This window comes from Mobula hypostoma, chromosome 1, assembly GCF_963921235.1.
Source record: "Mobula hypostoma chromosome 1, sMobHyp1.1, whole genome shotgun sequence".
NCBI lineage: Eukaryota > Metazoa > Chordata > Chondrichthyes > Myliobatiformes > Myliobatidae > Mobula > Mobula hypostoma.
Window position 1 is genome coordinate 109,329,345 of NC_086097.1, and position 20,047 is coordinate 109,349,391.

Consider the following 20,047-nt stretch of genomic DNA (forward strand, 5'->3'; position numbering starts at 1 on the left):
GCCCAAATGGTACACCTCATCAAGATTCCCCATCCAAGCTAAAAGGCTACTTTTAACTAAAAAGACCCTATCTGAGCCCTTTAGGAAGTTACTCCCGAAAATAACATTCATTTACATTATAGTCAATCATCAATTTTAAGCATGTTCTCCTCTTCTATCCATGTTACCATTTATGCCCATTTACTGCTCTTTCCTCTGCCCATTTTGTCCCGTCAGCATTCTTCCACTGGAAGTATTTAACTGGACCTGGGGAATGGGCTTGAAGAGATGGTGATGCTGCTCTGTCTGATACTAGCTTCATTGCTGCATGTTCAACTCTTTCGTATTGATGTTTTCCAAAAGTGATTCCATTAGTCATGAATATATTTTCCTGCTTAGGCAAAGTTTTTGACAGCTCTCTAAGGGACACAACATCCATTCAGGCAACCTGCAACGAGTTGTCTGTGGACAAGTCTGGCCTATCTGGGAAGTTTAAAGCCTGGGTCTATCAGCATGGCATTCTTCCCAGAATCCTGTGGCCCCTCCTCGTCTATGCAGTTCCGATCTCGACAGTCGAAACCTTAGAGAGGAGGGTTAGCAACCACCTCAGGAGATGGCTGGGGCTGCCAAAGAGCCTGAGCAGCATCGCACTCTATGGACACCACAACAAACTGCAACTGCCCTTCAAATCCTTGGAGGAAGAATTCAAGGTAACAAGAGCCAGAGAAGTGCTACAGTATAGGGACTCAAGTGACCCGAAGGTGGCTAGAGCAGGGATACTGGCAGGAAGTGGAGGGCAGAGGAAGCTGTTCAGGAGGCAGAGGCGAGGCTGCATCACAGGAGGCTGGTGGGAGTGGTCACACGAGGCCGAGCTGGGCTAGGATCCTTTCCAACTCCCCAAATGGACACTAGAGGGAAGGAAAGGCGTCGTCTAGTTCAGGAGGAGGTGAGAGCAGTAGTGGAGGAAATGAGAGCCTGCAAGGCGGTGAGAATGAAGCAACAGGGAGCTTGGACAAGATGGGAGAATGCAGTTGAGAGGAAAGTGACCTGGGCTGATCTTTGGAAATCCAAAACACACTGTATGCAATTTCTTATCCAGGCAGTGTACGATGTGCTTCCAAGCCCATCAAACCTGCACACATGGGGCAAGGCAGAGTCACCTGCGTACCCACTGTGCTCCAAGCAAGGAACACTGGAGCGCATCCTCAGCGGCTGCGCAAGGGCACTTGTTGAGGGATGGTACAGGTGGAGGCATGATCAGGTCCTGAAGACCATCGCTGAAGCCATCAGTGCAGGAGTTGAGTGGGCGAAGCGGTCCCGACCCTCCAAGCAGACCATTGCCTTTCTCAGAGCTGGGGAGCAGCCAATGCCTGCCAAAAGAACACCTGCAGGCATTCTGACCTCTGCAAGGGACTGGCAGCTGTTGGTGGACCTTGAATGGCAGCTGAAGTTCCCCAACCATATCGCAGCCACCACCCTACAACTAGACATTGTCCTAGTGTCTGAGTCTACTAAGCAAGTGGTGCTGCAGGAGCTGACAGTCCCCTGGGAAGATAGCTTGGAGGAGGCCTTTGAAAGGAAGCTCTCCAAGTACACAGGACTGGTCAACAGCTGTTAACAGGCTGGATGGAGAGCGAGGTGTCTCCCAGTCGAGGTTGGTTGTAGGGATTCGTATCCTGTTCTTTAGTTAGAGCCTTCAGCATTTTGGGCATCGAGGGAGAGAGGAAGAGGAGAGCCATCCGCAGTACCACCAATGCGGCAGAGAGGGCCTCAAGATGGCTGTGGCTCAAAAGAGGGGAGCCATGGAGTCATAAGTAGCTAGCCATCTGGACACAAGCTGGGGTCTGATCAGCCCCGGCTGGGTCACCTGGAGGAGGTTGTATGATGTTGAAAGACCCAAAACACCCGATGATTCCAGGAACATCACTGAAGATGTGTCCAGAAGCATCAATAGACAGCTGGTTCCATACATTTTAACTTATCAATTTGGAGTTACTCAAGGTGAAATTATTGTGGAATTTATATTAGTGAAATAGTACTTGTCTTCTCAGAGACTTCTAGGTGTATTACATATTGGCAATTGTGAAGTAAAGCAAAATTATCCTTCAGCATATTACTTCTTACATGAAGCAGTAAATGAAACAATTATCAAGGCTTTTCATTATCTATTTTAATCTAACGATTAGCATTTAAAATTATCTAATAGCAATGTACCAATGCTATTTCATGTTCTGATAGAGTTCAGCAAAACTACAGTATGTTCTTGGTTCCCGATACAGTTTATATGAATACATGCTTAACAATGCAGTACAATAAGCACACACTCTTGCAAATGGGGTGAAATCAGTGAATGCTCTCGCTGTTCGAAAATGATTTAGTAGTTTATTTTTCTGCATCCTTTTCATCATCTTCTGCAAGCACTGGTTGCTTCTCCTCTCTCATTAATTTTACACCTGGAATGAAAAAAAACAAAACGATGTATTAACTATCCCCAAGTCAGGTTAAAAAACATCATACTGCTTCTTCCCATATAACCATATAACAATTACAGCACAGAAACAGGCCATCTCGGCCCTTCTAGTCCGTGCCGAACGCTTACTCTCACCTAGTCCCACCGACTTGCACTCAGCCCATAACCTTCCATTCCTTTCCCGTCCATATAGCTATCCAATTTAACCTTAAATGACAATATTGAACCTGCCTCAACCACTTCTGCTGGAAGCTTGTTCCACACAGCTACCACTCTCTGAGTAAGGAAGTTCCCTCTCATGTTACCCCTAAACTTTTGCCCTTTAACTCTCAACTCATGTCCTCTTGTTTGAATCTCTCCTCCCCGCAATGGGAAAAGCCTATCCACGTCAACTCTATCTATCCCCCTCATAATTTTAAATACCTCTATCAAATCCCCCCTCAACCTTCTATGCTCCAAAGATAAAGACCCAACTTGTTCAACCTTTCTCTGTAACTTAGGTGATGAAACCCAGGTAACATTCTAGTAAATCTTCTCTGTACTCTCTCTATTTTGTTGACATCTTTCCTATAATTCCAGGACCAGAACTGTACACAATACTCCAAATTTGGCCTTACCAATGCCTTGTACAATTTCAACATTACATCCCAAATCCTATACTCAATGCTCTGATTTATAAAGGCCAGCATACCAAAAGCTTTCTTCGCCACCCTATCCACATGAGATTCCACCTTCAGGGAACTATGCACCATTATTCCTAGATCCCTCTGTTCTACTGCATTCTTCAATGCCCTACCGTTTACCATGTATGTCCTATTTTGATTAGTCCTACCAAAATGTAGCACCTCACATTTATCAGCATTAAACTCCATCTGCCATCTTTCAGCCCACTCTTCTAACTGGCCTAAATCTCTCTGCAAGCTTTGAAAACCTACTTCATTATCCACAACTCCACCTATCTTAGTATCATCTGCATACAGTACTTACTAATCCAATTTACCACCCCATCATCCAGATCATTAATGTATATGACAAACAACATTGGACCCTGTACAGATCCCTGGGGCACACCACTAGTCACCGGCCTCCAATCTGACAAACAGTTATCCACCACTACTCTCTGGCGTCTCCCATCCAGCCACTGCTGAATCCATTTTACTACTTCAATATTAATACCTAACGATTGAACTTCCTAATTAACCTTCCGTGTGGAACCTTGTCAAAGGCCTTACTGAAGTCCATATGGACAACATCCACCACTTTACCCTTGTCAACTTTCCTACTAACCTCTTCAAAAAATTCAAACAGATTTGTCAAACATGACTTTACATGCACAAATCCATATGGACTGTTCCTAATCAAATCCTGTCCATCCAGATAATTATATATACCATCTCTAAGAATACTTTCCATCAATTTACCCACCACTGACGTCAAACTCACAGGCTGATAATTGCTCGGTTTACTCTAAGAACCCTTTTTAAACAATGGAACCACATGAGCAATAGGCCAATCCTCTGGCACCATTCCCGTTTCTAATGACATTTGAAATATTTCTGTTAGAGCCCCTGCTATTTCCACACTAACTTCCCTCAAGGTCCTAGGGAATATCCTGTTAGGACCCAGAGACTTATCCATTTTTATATTCCTTAAAAGTGCTAGTACTTGCTCTTCTTTAATCATCATATTTTCCATAGCCTCCCTAGATGTTTCCCTTACCTTACACAATTTTAAATCCTTCTCCTTAGTGAATACTGAAGAAAAGAAATTGTTTAAAATCTCCCCCATCTCTTTTGGCTCCACACATAGCTGTCTACTCTGATTCTCTAAGGGACCAATTTTATCCCTCACTATTCTTTTGCTATTAATATAACTGTAGAAACCCATTGGATTTATTTTCACCTTACTTGCCAAAGCAACCTCGTAACTTCTTTTAGCTTTTCTAATTTCTTTCTTAAGATTCTTTTTACATTCTTTATATTCCTTGAGCACCTCATTTACTCCATGCTGCCTATATTTATTGTAGATATCTCTCTTTTTCCGAACCAAGTTTCCAATATCCCTTGAAAACCATGGCTCTCTCAAACTTTTAACCTTTGCTTTCAACCTAACAAGAACATAAAGATTCTGTACCCTCAAAATTTCACCTTTAAATGACGTCCATTTCTCTATTACATCCTTCCCATAAAACAAATTGTCCCAATCCACTCCTTCTAAATCCTTTCACATCTCCTTAAAGTTAACCTTTCTCCAATCAAAAATCTCAACCCTGGGCCCAGTCCTATCCTTCTCCATAATTATACTGAAACTAATGGCATTGTGATTACCGGACCCGAAGTGCTCCCCAACACAAACCTCCGTCACCTGACCTATCTCATTCTCTAACAGGAGATCCAACACTGTCCCTTCTCTAGTTGGTACCTCTATGTATTGCTGCAAAAAACTATCTTGCACGCATTTGACAAACTCCAAACCATCCAGCCCTTTTACAGAATGCGCTTCCCAGTCTATGTGTGAAAAATTAAAATCTCCCACAATCACAGCCTTGTGCTTACTACAAATATCTGCTATTTCCTTAAAAAATTTGCTCCTCCATTTCTCGCTTCCCATTTGGTGGTCTATAATACACCCTTATAAGTGTTACTACACCTTTTCCATTCATCAATTCCAACCAAATAGCCTCCCTAGACGAGCCCTCTAATCTATCCAGTCAGAGCACCGCTGTTATATTTTCTCTGACAAGCAATGCAACACCTCCCCCTCTTGCCCCTCCAATTCTATCACACCTGAAGCAACGAAATCCTGGAATATTTAGTTGCCAATCACACTCCTCCGGCAACCATGTTTCACTAATAGCTACAACATCATACTTCCAGGTATCAATTCATGCTCTAAGCTCATCCACTTTTCTTACGATGCTCCTAGCATTAAAATAAATGCACTTAAGAAAATTTTCACCTCTTACTCTCTGTTTATCACTAACGATGCAAACAACTTTACTATCTCCTTTTTCTTCCTTCTCCCCTACATCTGTTCCTGCTGTCATGTCCGGATTGGGGTCTCTTTAAATTTACTTTGCTTATGTTACGATCCGGACCGTTGACTCCCTGTTTCCCTTTGGTTCCCTGTTTTCCCGTGTCCCTTGGCCTTGGTGATTAGAGGCAATTTACTCTTGGCTGAACCGGTAGTTTATAGTCTCCGGCTTTCAGCTGTTTGGCGTGGGAGCATTTGCAAAGTCACCAAGGTATGGCGTGCCAATGTCATCTGGCTGGAGCAAGCCTAGTCTCCACCCGAAGCGAGTGCCAGTAACTCGCCTTTCCTCACCGGAGCAACCATGTCAAGTTACCTCGCCAAAGCGAGCCTGCAAAGTTCCTCACCGAGCTGGGTCTGTCAGTTAACCCTCTGGAGGGAATCAAGAACCGCTGTCTACTGTTCCTGGGCTGAGTTGAGAGCTTGCCACTACCCGGAGGCTCCAAGTCAAGTCCTGGCTCCGGGGCATCCAAGTACCAAGTCATGACCCAGTCCTGCCGGCATCCAAGTTCCGAGTCAAGTCCTGGCCCTGGAGGTCTGTGATGCCTGTCCTACCCCCCTGTCTGAATCCCTTCTCTGCTCCTCTCGTCTCTAGCCCTCGTCTGCAGCCTTTGCCTGCACTTCGGTCTAGTTCTATCACTGGAGCTAGATAGGTACTGTCTGGTGTTCTTTCGTGTTGGTCTTGTCTTGTGCTCGCCTCCGTGGGGTAAGTCTGGCCGCCTTGCCATTGCCCCGCAGGGGGTCATGTCTTGTCTTGTCTTGTCCTCGCCTCCGTGGGGTAAGACAGGCCATCTTGCTGTTGCCCCGTGGGGGGTCATGAGTCCCGGCCCTATGTCCTGTACCCAAGGAGGGGTCCTGGCTCTCTGTTCTGTGTGTGAGTCCCGGTCCTATGTCCTGTCCCCAAGGAGGGGTCCCGGCTCTGTGTTCTGTGTATGTGTCCATGGTTCCATGTACCTGCTCTCCCGAGACCGAGGCTCTGTTTTCCATGTTCCTCCTCTCCCTAGCCCATGTCATGTCCATGCCTGGTTCTGAGGGCTGAGCCCGAGGCAAGACCCAGGTACTGGGTCCTTGCCCAGTCTCTGGCTCGGAGTCCATACCTCAGCCTCTTCATGTCGCTTCTAGTTCTGGGATCCGATTCCGAGTCCAAGCCCAGACCCTTGGTCCCAGCCTAGTCGTAGTCCTGAGTCCCTGTCCAGTTCGCTATTCCTGCTCCTGCCTTGTTCTCCTGGTATCGAACAATAAGCTAAATCTCATTAACCTCACAAAATGTGTCTTGTATTTGGGTCCACCCAAAGCCACTGGAAGGGGCTGGGAGATGTGCTCGACTGCATCTCCAATGTGGTATATCAGGTGCTGTTGCCTGAGCAGCAGAAGACAGTTGTACTACACTGGGACCGGCTGGGGCAGTATCAGTGTTGGCCATCACAGACCCAGTGAAGCGGAAGGAAGAGGTAATACTCCGAGTGTCCTGCCTCTTGCCTCACCAAACAGTGCTTTCCCTGGGGGAGGGGGCTACAGAAACACCTCCCTGCGCCCCTGGCAGCAGCGTTGACCACCATTGGGACTCTCCAATTTTATTGTGGACTCTTAGGATGCCAGGGATGGCTGCCCCTCAGGTGGGGGCAGTGTGGTGCTCCGGGGGCCTGGTCGACAACTTGCCCCAGCATTCTTAGCAGCCAAAACTATTTGTTCTTCTTGTTTTAAAGTGCTTTCATGGGACTATGGTGGGATGATGTTCAAGTTCATTTATTGTTACATTTTAGGTTGGGTTAATCACTTGTGTGTTTGTTTGCTACTCTGAATGTAACTGGGGTGTGTAATAATCATCTCCTCCGTCTGTATGGTTCTCACTGTGTGATGGCACTCTGTCGTTTATTGTGCTTGCCATAATAAAACCAGCAGTTGAGATAAACAAGCTTTTCTCATCTGTCATCATGGACTGAATGCTTGCCACAATATACTTACTGTAATTCATAACATATATGATACTAAATCTGATTCTGATTTTGATACTGTAGACAAATTCAAGGTGTGAGGCTTCGTGTTGTTCCTTTATTGAATATAGCATTGGTTGCAATGACTAACCGACAGTGACAGCAGCATTTTCATTCCAAGGGTTTAAAACTACCTGTGTCTGATCATTTGAACATAAATTCTGCAAAGGTTGGTGGTGTTGTAGATAGTGTAGAGGATTGTCAAAGATTGCAGAGAGACATTGATAGGATGCAGAAGTGGGCTGAGAAGTGGCAGATGGAGTTCAACCCGGAGAAGTGTGAGGTGGTACACTTTGGAAGGACAAACTCCAAGGCAGAGTACAAAGTAAACGGCAGGATACTTGGTAGTGTGAAGGAGCAGAGGGATCTGGGGGTACATGTCCACAGATCCCTGAAAGTTGCCTCACAGGTGGTTAGGGTAGTTAAGAAAGCTTATGGTGTGTTAGTTTTCATAAGTCGAGGGATAGAGTTTAAGAGTCGCGATGTAATGATGCAGCTCTATAAAACTCTGGTTAGGCCACACTTGGAGTACTGTGTCCATTTCTGGTCACCTCACTATAGGAAGGATGTGGAAGCATTGGAAAAGGTACAGAGGAGATTTACCAGGATGCTGCCTGGTTTAGAGAGTATGCATTATGATCAGAGATTAAGGGAGCTAGGGCTTTACTCTTTGGAGAGAGGGAGGATGAGAGGAGACATGATAGAGGTATACAAGATAATAAGAGGAACAGATAGAGTGGATAGCCAGTGCCCCTTCCCCAGGGCACCACTGCTCAATACAAGAGGACATGGCTTTAAGGTAAGGGGTGGGAAGTTCAAGGGGGATATTAGAGGAAGGTTTTTTACTCAGTGGTTGGTGTGTGGAATGCACTGCCTGAGTCAGTGGTGGAGACAGGTACACTAGTGAAGTTTAAGAGACTACTAGACAGGTATATGGAGGAATTTAAGGCGGGGGCTTATATGGGAGGCAGGGTTTGAGGGACGGCACAACATTGTGGGCCAAAGGGCCTGTACTGTGCTGTACTTTTGTATGTTCTGTGTTCTATGTTCTAACACTGATTTCCCATCATGGAAACAATCCTGATAGAACAGTGAGGTGAGGAGTATGCGAAGAGCATGATATACACCTTCATTATTCACTTTGTGGAACTTGCTTTCTGAGAAATATTATTTAGTGCTTTAGCTGTATTAAATATTGAAGAGCAGAAGTGGGACTGCACGAAAAGGGAGGCATAAGGTGCAGGGGATAATGGGTGATAAGCCCTGTACCATATGTGGAAGCATGAATAGAAAGTGGCAACATCTTTTTGTTTTAAGGAGGTAGGAGAATGTCTGTTTAGAGCAGATAAGTTGAAGAATTGAGGTTATAACAGTGTTTTTAAACAGGATTATGGATTGACTGTACTGAATAGAGCTAGAGCAGAATTTGGAACTATTTAAGATACGAACAAATTAGGATTAGTTGAAGTATGTACAGGATAATATAGCTCAGGAGTCTAGCAGACAGGGGACTGGAAAAGAAGCAGAATGAGGGTGTAGATTAAAAATCAGCAATAATAAGGTGAGACTGGGAAGAAGACAAGCAATTTTGTCCATCATTTAGGGGAATTTTAATGTAATACGGGAGAAGCAGCTTTCTGCAGGGGTTGCTCCCTACACGATTCCTTTGCCCATTACACCCTTCCCATTGATCTCCCTTCTGGTACTTATCCTTGCAAGCGGAACACCTGCTCTACACCTCCTCCTTCACTACCATTTAGGGCCCTAAATAATCCCTCCAGGTGAGGCGACACTTCACCTATGAATCTGTTAGGGTCACCCGCCACATCTGGTGCTCCCAGTGTGGCCTCCCGTATATTGGTGAGGCCGGACTTAGAATGGGAGACCGCTTTGCCAAGCACGTACGCTCCGTCTACCACAAAGAGCGGGTTCTCCTGGTCACCACCCACTTCAATTCTACTTCCCATTCTGACGTGTCAGGTCATGGCCTCCTCTATTGCTGCAATGAGGCATGCTCAGGCCGGAGGAGCAACACCATATATTCTGTCTGGGTAGCCTCCAACCTGATACATGAACATCGATTTCTCGAACTTCCGGTAACTTCCCTCACCCCCATCATTCCCATTCCTGTTTCCCTCTCTCACTTAATCTCCTTACCTGCTCGTTACCTCCCTCTGGTGCTCCTCCCCCTTCCCTTTCTTCCATGGCCTTGTGTCCTCTCCTATCGGATTCTCCCTTCTCCAGCCCTTTATCTCTTTCACCAATCATGTTCCCAGCTCTCTACATCACCCCTCCTCCTCTCCCAGTTTCACCAACAACCTTGTACTTCTTCCTCTCCTCCCCCCACCTTCTTGCTCTAATTCTCATCTTTTTTCCAGTCCTGATGAAGGGTCTCGACCCTCAGCGTTGACTGTACTTTTTTCCATAGATGTCGCCTGGCCTGCTGAGTTCCTCCAGCATTTTGTGTGTGTTGCACAGATTTCCAGCATCTGCAGATTTTCTCTCCTTTGTGGGAGGAGAAGCTGTGTGAACAGCAAATAAGTGAATGTGACTTGTACTGAAGAGACAAACGATTGATACATTTTAGAAAATAAGAAAGGGATGTAGTTTTGAGCGCTGTAGTTACAGTAAGGTTTTATGTACCTTTTATTCCTCTCCATTCATTCTGCCTGACCTGATGAGTTTCTCCAGCATTTTGTTTCTGTTACTCTGTATTGCCAGCATCAGCAGAGTCTCTGTTTGTTTGTTTGTTTGTTTATTTATTTATTGAACATGGAATAGGCCTTTCTAGCCCTTTGAGCTATGCTGCCCTGATTTATTCTTAGCCTAATCATGAGACAATTTGCAAGCCTACCTACCAGTACATCTTTGTACTGTGGGAGGGAACTGGAGCACCTGGAGAAAACCCGGATGGTCACCGGGAGAATGGGAAATGAACCCAGGTCACCAGTACTGTAAAGCCTTGTGCTAACCACTACACAATCTTGCTTTAAGTACTAAAATGGTATTCAGAAAGCATATCGTTGTAAGACTGAACAGCATCATTTCATAATTGTGCAAACCTGTACATAAGAACTTTGGGAAAATTAGGCTTGACACCAGGTGATATCTATCTATTTCAAGAAATGGAAGACTGAAATGGTTCATGGGATTTCATCAAGTATTTATATTTCAATTAACTAACAGGTAGTTCCAGCTGACACCTGAATTTGTCGTTGCATCAGGAATTGCAGTAGGTAACAGGGTTTAACTTTCACAGATGCATGGCCCATTGACTCCCTGATTTCATAAAGACAATTTTCTTTCAATTTCACGTACTTCCTTTAAAGCTTAGCACACTTGGAATGAAATGCTTATGTTCAATTGAGACAAACTTCTTCATTTATTTTGATACAATTCTTCTGGACGATAGAAACAGTGTCTTGCCAATAGGTTGAAGGAGAGCCTGAATTATTTTTGTGAAATGGATGTGTCTAAGGGGTTCTATGGGTATGTATACATTCCATATTGTGTGCTTATGCAGACATGTGGTATGTATATTTGCATGCATGTGCCTGAATATATATATTATGGTTGTCAATATTTATGTTCTGTTTAGTCTTAGAGAGCCATCTTCTTTGTTTTCACCTCTTTCTGCAGAAGTTAAGTGTACCTCTGCAGCTGTCAGGCAATGCTGGAAAGAGTCCAGGAACCATAAACCACATAAAGATTTGCACCCAGGGACTTGTATTTGATTTAATTTACACTACAACTTGGGAGAGCAAATGTGACTCTTTTTAAATCTTCCAATGAATGATAATTAAGATTCTTCTCTAAATGTATGCTTTTCCATTTGCTACATAATTTCACTAATATAAAATATTTATTACCCCATGCCAGAATGAAGAATATCAAATGAACGCAATGGCTTTTTTCTTGATTCTTTCTATCAGTTCTATATTCTATAGATATTGTATGACTGGTGGTCTTGTAGGTTTTCACAAATAAAACGATGCGAGGCGTTTTATGTTTAAGAAAACCATAACAACTCATTTATTGTACTCCAAACACTGAACAAAAAAGGTGCGGTTAGAAGAACTTCACGTAATACTTCATTGTGTCAGACCAGCCTCTTAAAGTGAACCCCAATTCAACATCAGTGATTGTGAATTATGTACGTTTCCACCGTACAGTCTGTTCTGGGGGGGTGGGGGTGGGGGAGGGTGGCGTGGATTCCGTAGAATAAACTGAGGATCTGGAAGCAAAGGTTGCTCAGCAAAGCTGAATCTGAGGAAAGTGCTTGGATATTAAGCAATGACCAGCCTAAGTACCTATTAAATGTTAATTGCCTATGTAGGAGTGTATTCAATGTCTTTATATCCTGAAAAATACTGGTCCTATGACATGTTACAATGCCGGGCAAATTGGGCTGAAATTGATTCTCTGTGCTCTGCCACACATGAAAAAACAAATATTCATAATTGCACAAGGGAAATATCACAAGCCATTTAGGATGTTACAGAGTATTGCAAGTATTTACAAAGGAAAATAAAATAGAAGCAATTCAGCTGGCCTACAGTTTGGTACAAAACTGTTACATAAGTGACCTTTGGTTTTAATGATATTAATTATATTTTAAGCATCACTTAGAGATAGATAATTATACTGCCATTAAAAGGTTGACATAAACTGTCACTGTATTCAGCACTGCATAATTAGAATTTAGATTCCTGAATGGTACAGTAAACTTATTATTACAAAGAACTTTTGGAGCAGAAGCATTTGGAAACTGACTGCAGCAACTAAAAGGAATTCAGTTAGGCATTTCTTCTGGGATGGACAACATTTAGGGAATTTAAAAATATGAAAAGTTGACTTTAATGTACAATAAGACATGATTTTAGTCAAAAATTTGGTTTGCAATGCTGTTTTGTGGCAGCTTTTAATTTTGCACTATGGCCATGAAATGATAATGAGAGTTAGCAACGGAGAAATAAATAGTCCATTTGGTCAATGTCAGCTTCTGGTAGAACATTCTTACCTGTACCATTCCCAACTCTCTTCCCATTGCCTTCAACATCATCCTCTCTCTATCTAATTGGAGTTTGAAGGTATGGATTGGTTCTATTTTCTACCTAGTCGTAGTGGATTCCTCATGGAAAGCATGGGGCTCAGCAGTTAGTGATTGTGTTCAGCCTGGTTGCCTCATTATAGGAAGGATGCGCAGGTTTTTGAGAGGGTGCAGAGGCCTGGATTAGAGTGCATGTCTTGTGAAGGTAGTTTAAGCGAGCTAATCTTTTCTCCTTGGAGCAAAGGAGAATGAGAGGTGATGATAGAAGTGTGTAAGATGATGAGGGAGCTAGATTGAGTGGATAGCCAGGGTAGAAATGGCTACTATAAGGGGCAGTATTCTGAAATGATTGGAGGGATATATCAGAGTCCTGACGAAGGGTCTCAGCCTGAAACGTCGAGTGTATCTCTTCCTATAGATGCTGCCTGGCCTGCTGCGTTCACCAGCAATTTTTATGTGTGTTGCTTGAAATTCCAGCATCTGCAGATTTCCTCGTGTTTGCGGAGGGATATAGATTTTTTTTTACGCAGAGAGAGATGGGCGTATGGAACATGCTGCCAGGGGTGGTGGTGTTGGCAGTCATGTTATGGGGCATTTAAGAGACTCTTAGATAGACAGAAAGATGAAAGAAAAATGGTGGGCTATGTGGAAGGGAAGAGTTAGATTGTTCTTAAAGTAGGTTAATGGATTGGCACAACATTGTGGTCAGAAGGGCTTGTACTGTGCTGTACTGTCTTACGTTCTGTGTTCTAACTCCTCAGACTCGACTTGATCCTAACATTGGGTGCTGTCAGTGTGCATTTTTGTCTGTGACTATGTGTGTTTCTACTGGATGTTTTTGTATCCTCCCACATCCCAGCAATATGCTGTAAGCAATCCCCTGTTGTAGGTAAGCCATAAAAGTACCAAAAGGAAATTGATAGGCATGTGTGACAGAGTATATGCTGCAGGGAAATGGGACTTTACTGGAAACTGCCTGGACCTGATGGGCTGAATGGCCACAGTGCTTTTCTAGCACTTCCCTGATTTACTTGCTCAAATAATTCCAGTCAATTCAAAGGTGTGATCTATTACTTTTGAAAAATAAGACCATAAGGCCATTCGGTACATCAACTCTTCTCCACCATTCCATCATGGCTAATATATTATCCCTTTTAACCCCATTCTCTTTCTTTCTCCCTGTAACCTTTGCACCTTTACTAATTAAGAACCTATCAACCTCCACTTTAAATATACCCAATGACTTAGCCTCCATACCCATTTGAGGCTATGAATTCCACAGATTCACCACCCTCAGGCTAAAGAAATTCCTCCTTATCCCAGAGTACTCAAATGCTCCTCAAATGCTCACCTTTTCATTCCTCAGATCATTCTCATAAACCTCCTCTGTACCCTTCCTAATACTAGCACATCCTTTCTTATAAAGCCTCAGTGTTACATCCTTGCTGTTGTGTTCTAGTCCTCTTGAAATGAGTACTAACATTGCATTTGCCATCCTTATCACCAACTCAACCTACAAGTTAACCTTCAGGGAATCTTGCAAAAGGGCTCCCACATCCATTTGCACCTCTGATTTCTGAATTTGCTCCCTGTATAGAAACTAGTCTACATCTTTATTCCTTCTACCAAAGTGCATGGCGTTACGCTTCTTTACATTGTATTCCATCTCTGCCCATTCTCCCTGTCTGTCCAAGTCCTTCTGCAGACTGCCTGCTTCCTCACACTACCTGCCCCTCCACCTACCTTCATATTGTCTGCAAACTTGGTTACAAAGCCATCAATTCTGTCATCCAAATTATTATTGTATAGGATTAAAAAAAGTGCCCCCCCAACACAAACTCTCGAAAATACTAACTTCTTACAGAATTTGCCTTCTACAAGTATCAGTACAATACTCTATTCATTTACAGAATAAAAGAACTTTACAGCTCTGAAGAAATCTATTCAGACTTTGAGGTTGGATTGAAAGAACTGCAGGTATTCAGCAGGAACACTCCATCATGCCATAACTTATAGCTGCACTGGATCTTGTTGGAATTGAAATATACCCTGCTCTATATCAGGGAGCAATGTCTTGTCAGTCAGTAGGTAGTGCTGCTGTCAGAATGCCCTGGCAGTTGTTGAGAGAAGACAATGATAAAAACCTCTAATAATCTTCCACCAATACTCAACATTTTGTCTATATTTTGTAGAACCAGTATTGTTAGGAGGTGACAATAGTGTAAATCCCTCATTTTCTTTAACATATTTCCTTTAAAGAAATAACTTACGATCTATTTAGCTTGGAAGTGCATGTGGGTTTAGATGCAGGATGGCTCCAGCACATTTTCAATTCAAATTTCAAAGTTCAAACTCCATTTATTATCAAAGTATGTATACATTATAGAACTTTGAGATTTGTCTCCTTACAGGCAACCACAAAACAAATAAACCCGATAAGAACCCATTAAAAAATGACCATCAAATATCCAATGTGCAGAGAGAAAAATAACCAAATCATGCAAACAATAAAAGTAAGTAAATCCAGAAATGAACTTTGCAAAAGTTCACACAGTCACGAAGCCAGTCGTCACTGAAGCCAATCCAGGAGCACATTAGTTGCAGGCCACAGCCTCAGTTTAGCGCAGAAATAAGTAGACCACGCAGAGCGGCGAGCTGCATTGGCCTGTCCCTTACTTCCAGCCACGACACCCTGACTTTCTCAATTTTGCTGCTGCTTAAATCAGACTTCTAGTCATTCCTCGTTTTCAGACCTGGGCCTTGCCGCTTTGATGCGGTCTCAGGCCTGGCCCTGCCGCTTTGATGCAGTCTCGGGCCTGGGCCCTGCCGCCTTGATTCAGATCATACCCAACTTTTCCAATTCGGTCCAACACCTAAGTTGATCAAACTTCAGGACTTCCCTCGCTTTTGGGCTCAGGTTCGGGTCCTGCCACCTCGACTGGGCCTTGCCTCGGCTCTGTTGCATCAAATCGTCTCCAAGTCCACTCCAGCAATGGCTCACTCTCTGCTCTCGGATCCATGCCCCACCACCTCAACACAGCCTAAACCCGCCATGCTGCAACAGGCCTGCACCCTCAAGACTTCAGTTCTCTCCAGAAAAATGCCAGTTTAAAAGCTCAACTCCGAGAAGTTACAGGCTACTGATTGCAGTGATTGTTTACCAGAAAAAGTGTGATGAATTCAGTAATTTATAGTTTAGTTTGCTCACTTTTGACATTCTTAGCTGTCAAATATATTTCTCTTTTGTTAGTTGGACAAAGAAATGATGCAAGAAACCTTTTGAAGAGATGGGCCCAGCCTACCAGCGTCCTTTATCCTGTATTTCTTTATAGCTTCCTGTGGCAAGAAAACCTTGCCTTTAGGTTTCCTCTTTTGCTCTAGGGGATAATGGGAGCTCAAAGATTCAAAAAATTCGAGGTACATTTATTAGCAAGGTATATATGCTGTATACAACCCTGAGATTCATCTTTCCCACAGAGAAAACCATGGCACCTGTTCAAAGAAAAACATCAACATCACCCCACGTACAAAGCAAAAAAATCACGTTAAAAAAAAGAGCTAAAAATACAGAATATAACACACATGATTGAAAGAGTCCAGGTATTTTCAGTTCAGCTTAGTGTTTGTTATCTTCAGGCTGTCCCAATTCAGAACTGCCCAAAATAACAATTTTTTAAAAAAGCTGCGAGCAGAAACCAGAAACACATCATAAAGGGAACTACAGAATCCAATTCACAACCATCTGAGGTTACAAATCCCAAATTTAAGAAGAAAGGCTTGAAGGTTTTGGGGATCCTTTCAAACAGGACAGGGTATGGATTCCAAATGCTATAGAGCCATGCTTCACTTCTTCTTCATTTCACATGCATGAACATTTTTATGAAGCAGTTTTGCAAAAAAAAAGAGTGAGAACATCAGCAAATGAAAACCAACATCACTAGCTACCCATTCTGCATACTTCAGGTAAGCATTTTGAATATGGACAGCTGCAATGTTGTAATCGATAAGAAAAATCTAAACTCTAACCTATTTGAGACTCATAGTTGCGTAAAAAGTTATGAATGCTCAATTCAGGTCCAGACTATCACCTATTCACATAGTTCATCCTTCATTCTTAAATTTCATCAGATATATTCCAGTAAAAAGGGAGGTTAAGGACATATTTAAGGCTAAAAACTAAAATCAAACTGAACCCTTGAGAATTATGATGAAGCTGGAAAAGAACTGAAGAGGAGAATTAGGAAAGCTAGGAGGGGCTATGAAAAGTCTCAGGTAAGTATTAGTATTGATATTCGCTTATTACTGTCAAATGTATCATGAGAGGCATTGATTGTGTGGATAGTCAGAGGCTTTTTCCCAGGGCTGAAATGGCTACCAGAAAAGGGCACAGGTTTAAGGTGCTTGGGAGTAGGTACAGAAGAGATGTCAAGGGTAAGTTTTTTATGCAGAGAGTGGTGACTGCGTGGAATGGGTTGCTGGCAACGGTGGTGGAGGCGGATATGATAGGGTCTTTTAAGAGGCTCTTGGATAGGTACATGAGCTTAGAAAAATAGAGGGCTATAGGTAAGCCTAGTAATTTCTAAGGTGGGGACATGATCGGCACAACTTTATGGACTGAAGGGCCTGAATTGTGTTGTAGGTTTTCTAAGTTTCTACGTTTCTACGTAGTGAAAAGCTTGCTTTGCATACCATTCATGCAAATCAGTGCAAGATCATAATGAGGTAGATAGTGAGGTCGAGAGACCATTTTTTCGTAAAAGCAATCCGTTCAAGGGTCCGATAACAGTGGGATAGAAGATGCCCTTGAGCCTGCTGTTTTCAGACTTTTAAATCTTCTGCCCAATGGGAGGGGGGAAGACAGAACATTCGGGGTGGGTGGGGTCTTTGATGATGCTGGCTGCTTTACTGAGGCAGCGAGAAGAGTAGACAGACAGAGTCCATCGAGGGGAGGCTGGTTTCCATAATATGCTTAGCTATGATGATAACTCTCTGCTCTGGTCACATACGGAGCAGTTGCAATAGCAAGCTGTTATGCCTCCAGATAGAACGTTTTCAATGATGCATTGATAGGTATTGGTCGGGAATAACAGGGACAGGCTAAATTTATTTAGCCTTCTGAGGAAGTAGAGCTGCTGTTGAGCTTCGTCGGCCATGAGATCAACATGGTTGGAATAGGACAGGCTATTCATGATGTTCACAACTAGGAACTTGAGGCTATCAATCCCTTTAGCTAATCATCATTGATGTAGATGGGAGCATGTGCATTACCTCCCTTTATGAAGTCAATGATTAGCTCTTTTGATTTGTTGACAATTGAGGGGAAGGTTTTTGTTGTGACACCATGTCATTCTGTTGTCTATCCCCTTCCCATGCTTCAGCTTGTCGTTATTTGAATGACAGCACACTGAGGTGGCATTATCTGCAAACCTGTAGGTGGAATCAGAGCAGAATCTAGCGATGCAGTCATGAGTGTACAGGAAGTAGAGTAGGGGGATATGGACACAACCTTATAGAGGACCAGTCTTTAGAATTGTCTTGCTGAGGCCTCGCTGCCTATTCTTTCTGGCTGCAGTCTCTTGGTAAGAAGGCAAGGATCCAGTTGCAGAGGGAGACATCGACTCCCAGACTCTGAAGGTTGATTAAGGAGAATCACAAGGCATTATATACATCATCAAGAAGATAACTGGTGAGTGGGGAGGAGCCCTCAAGGATAAAGGAGCGAACATATGCTTGGAGGCAGAGGATATGGGTAAGGTTCTAAATGACTACTTTTCATCAGTACTTGCCAAGAGAAGGACATAAAGGATAGTGAAATCAGCGTGGAGCATTTGAATACATTAGAGCATTTCAAGATAATGAAGGAGATAGTGCTGGCTCTCTTAAAGACATTAGAAACATAGAAAACGTACAGCACAATGGAGACCTTTCAGCCCACAAAGCTGTGCCGAACAGGTCCCTACCTTAGAACTACCTAGGCTTTACCCATAGCCCTCTATTTTTCTAAGCTCCATGTACCTATCCAGGAATCTCTTAAAAGACCCGATCATTTCCACCTCCACCACTGCCGCCGGCAGCCTGTTCCACTCACTCACCACTCTATACATAAAAACTTACCCCTGACATCTCCTCTGCACCTGCTTCCAAGCACCTTAAAACTATGCCCTCTCATGCTAGTCATTTCAGCCTCTGACTATCCATATGATCAATGCCTCTTATTACCTTGTACACCTCTATTAGGTCACCTCTCATCCTCCATCACTCCAAGGAGAGAAGGCCGAGTTCACTCAAGCTATTCTCATAAGACATGCTCCCCAATCCAGGCAACATCCTTGTAAATCTCCTCTGCACCCTTTCTATGGTTTCCACGTCCTTCCTGTAGTGAGGCGACCAGAATTGAGCGCAGTACTCCAAGTGGGGTCTCACCAGGGTCCTATATAGCTGTAACATTGCCGCTCGGCTCCTAAACTCAATCCCACGATTGATGAAGGCCAATGCACCGTATGCCTTCTTAACCACAGCATCAACCTGCGTAACAGCTTTCAGTGTCCTATGGACTCTGAACCCAAGATCCCTCTGATCCTCCACATTGCCAAGAGTCTTACCATTAATACTATATTCTGCCATCATATTTGACCTACCAAAATGAACCACCTCACACTTATCTTGGTTGAACTCCATCTGCCTCTTCTCTGCCCAGTTTTGCATCCCATCAATGTCCTGTTGTAACCTCTGACAGCCCTCCACACTATCCACAACACCCCCAAGTTTACTAACCCATCCCTCCACTTCCTCACCCAGGTCATTTATAAAAATCACAAAGAGTAGGGGTCCCAGAACAGATCCCTGAGGCATACTACTGGTTATCGGCCTCCATGCAGAATATGATCTGTCTACAGCCACTCTTTTCCTTCTGTGGGCAAGCCAGTTCTGGATCCACAAAGCAATGTCTCTTTGGATCCCATGCCTCCTTACTTTCTCAATAAGCCTTGCATGGGGTACCTTAACAAATACCTTGCTAAAATCCATATACACTACATCTACAGCTCTACCTTCATCAATGTGATTAGTCACATCCTCATTAAGGTAGATAAATCCCCATGGCCTGATGGGATATACCCAGGTTATTGAAAGGGGCAAGAGATGAGATTGCTGGGACCTTAATCACGATCTAGTCACAGGTGTGGTCCTAGAAGATTGTTATGGGAAAGGACTTTTAGGGATAGGATTCATGAGCATTTGGGAAACCGTGGCTTAATAGTTTTCCAAATGCTCATAACTCCTATCCCTAATAGTCATCATGCCTTGTACGGGAACTAACCTGAATTACTTTTTTCAATGAGTTAACAAAAGTGAATGATGAGAGTAAAACTATGTATGTCATCTTCCTGGATTTCAATAAGGTAATTGACAAGGTCCCTCTAGGGAGGTTCGTCCAGAAGATTAAGAAGAGAAGATGGCGGCGTGATGCAGTTCGCAGCAGCCACTCCGGTGGTGATGTCTGTTATTTGTCAAGTAGGGTGCCGT

General features: G+C 43.5%; 1 protein-coding gene across 3 annotated transcripts in view; it reads right to left on the bottom strand.

Annotated features, from left to right (window-relative positions):
- Positions 1-2,132: 2,132 nt before the first annotated feature.
- The window catches only part of ppp1r17 (protein phosphatase 1 regulatory subunit 17), a 94,755-nt gene continuing 76,840 nt past the window's right edge, over positions 2,133-20,047 (bottom strand). For all 3 annotated transcript variants that reach the window (XM_063034230.1, XM_063034161.1, XM_063034083.1), the window contains one exon: positions 2,133-2,432. In XM_063034230.1, coding sequence (XP_062890300.1) covers positions 2,362-2,432 — 71 coding nt within the window. In that variant the 3' untranslated portion in view covers positions 2,133-2,361. The remainder of the gene's footprint in view (positions 2,433-20,047) is intronic.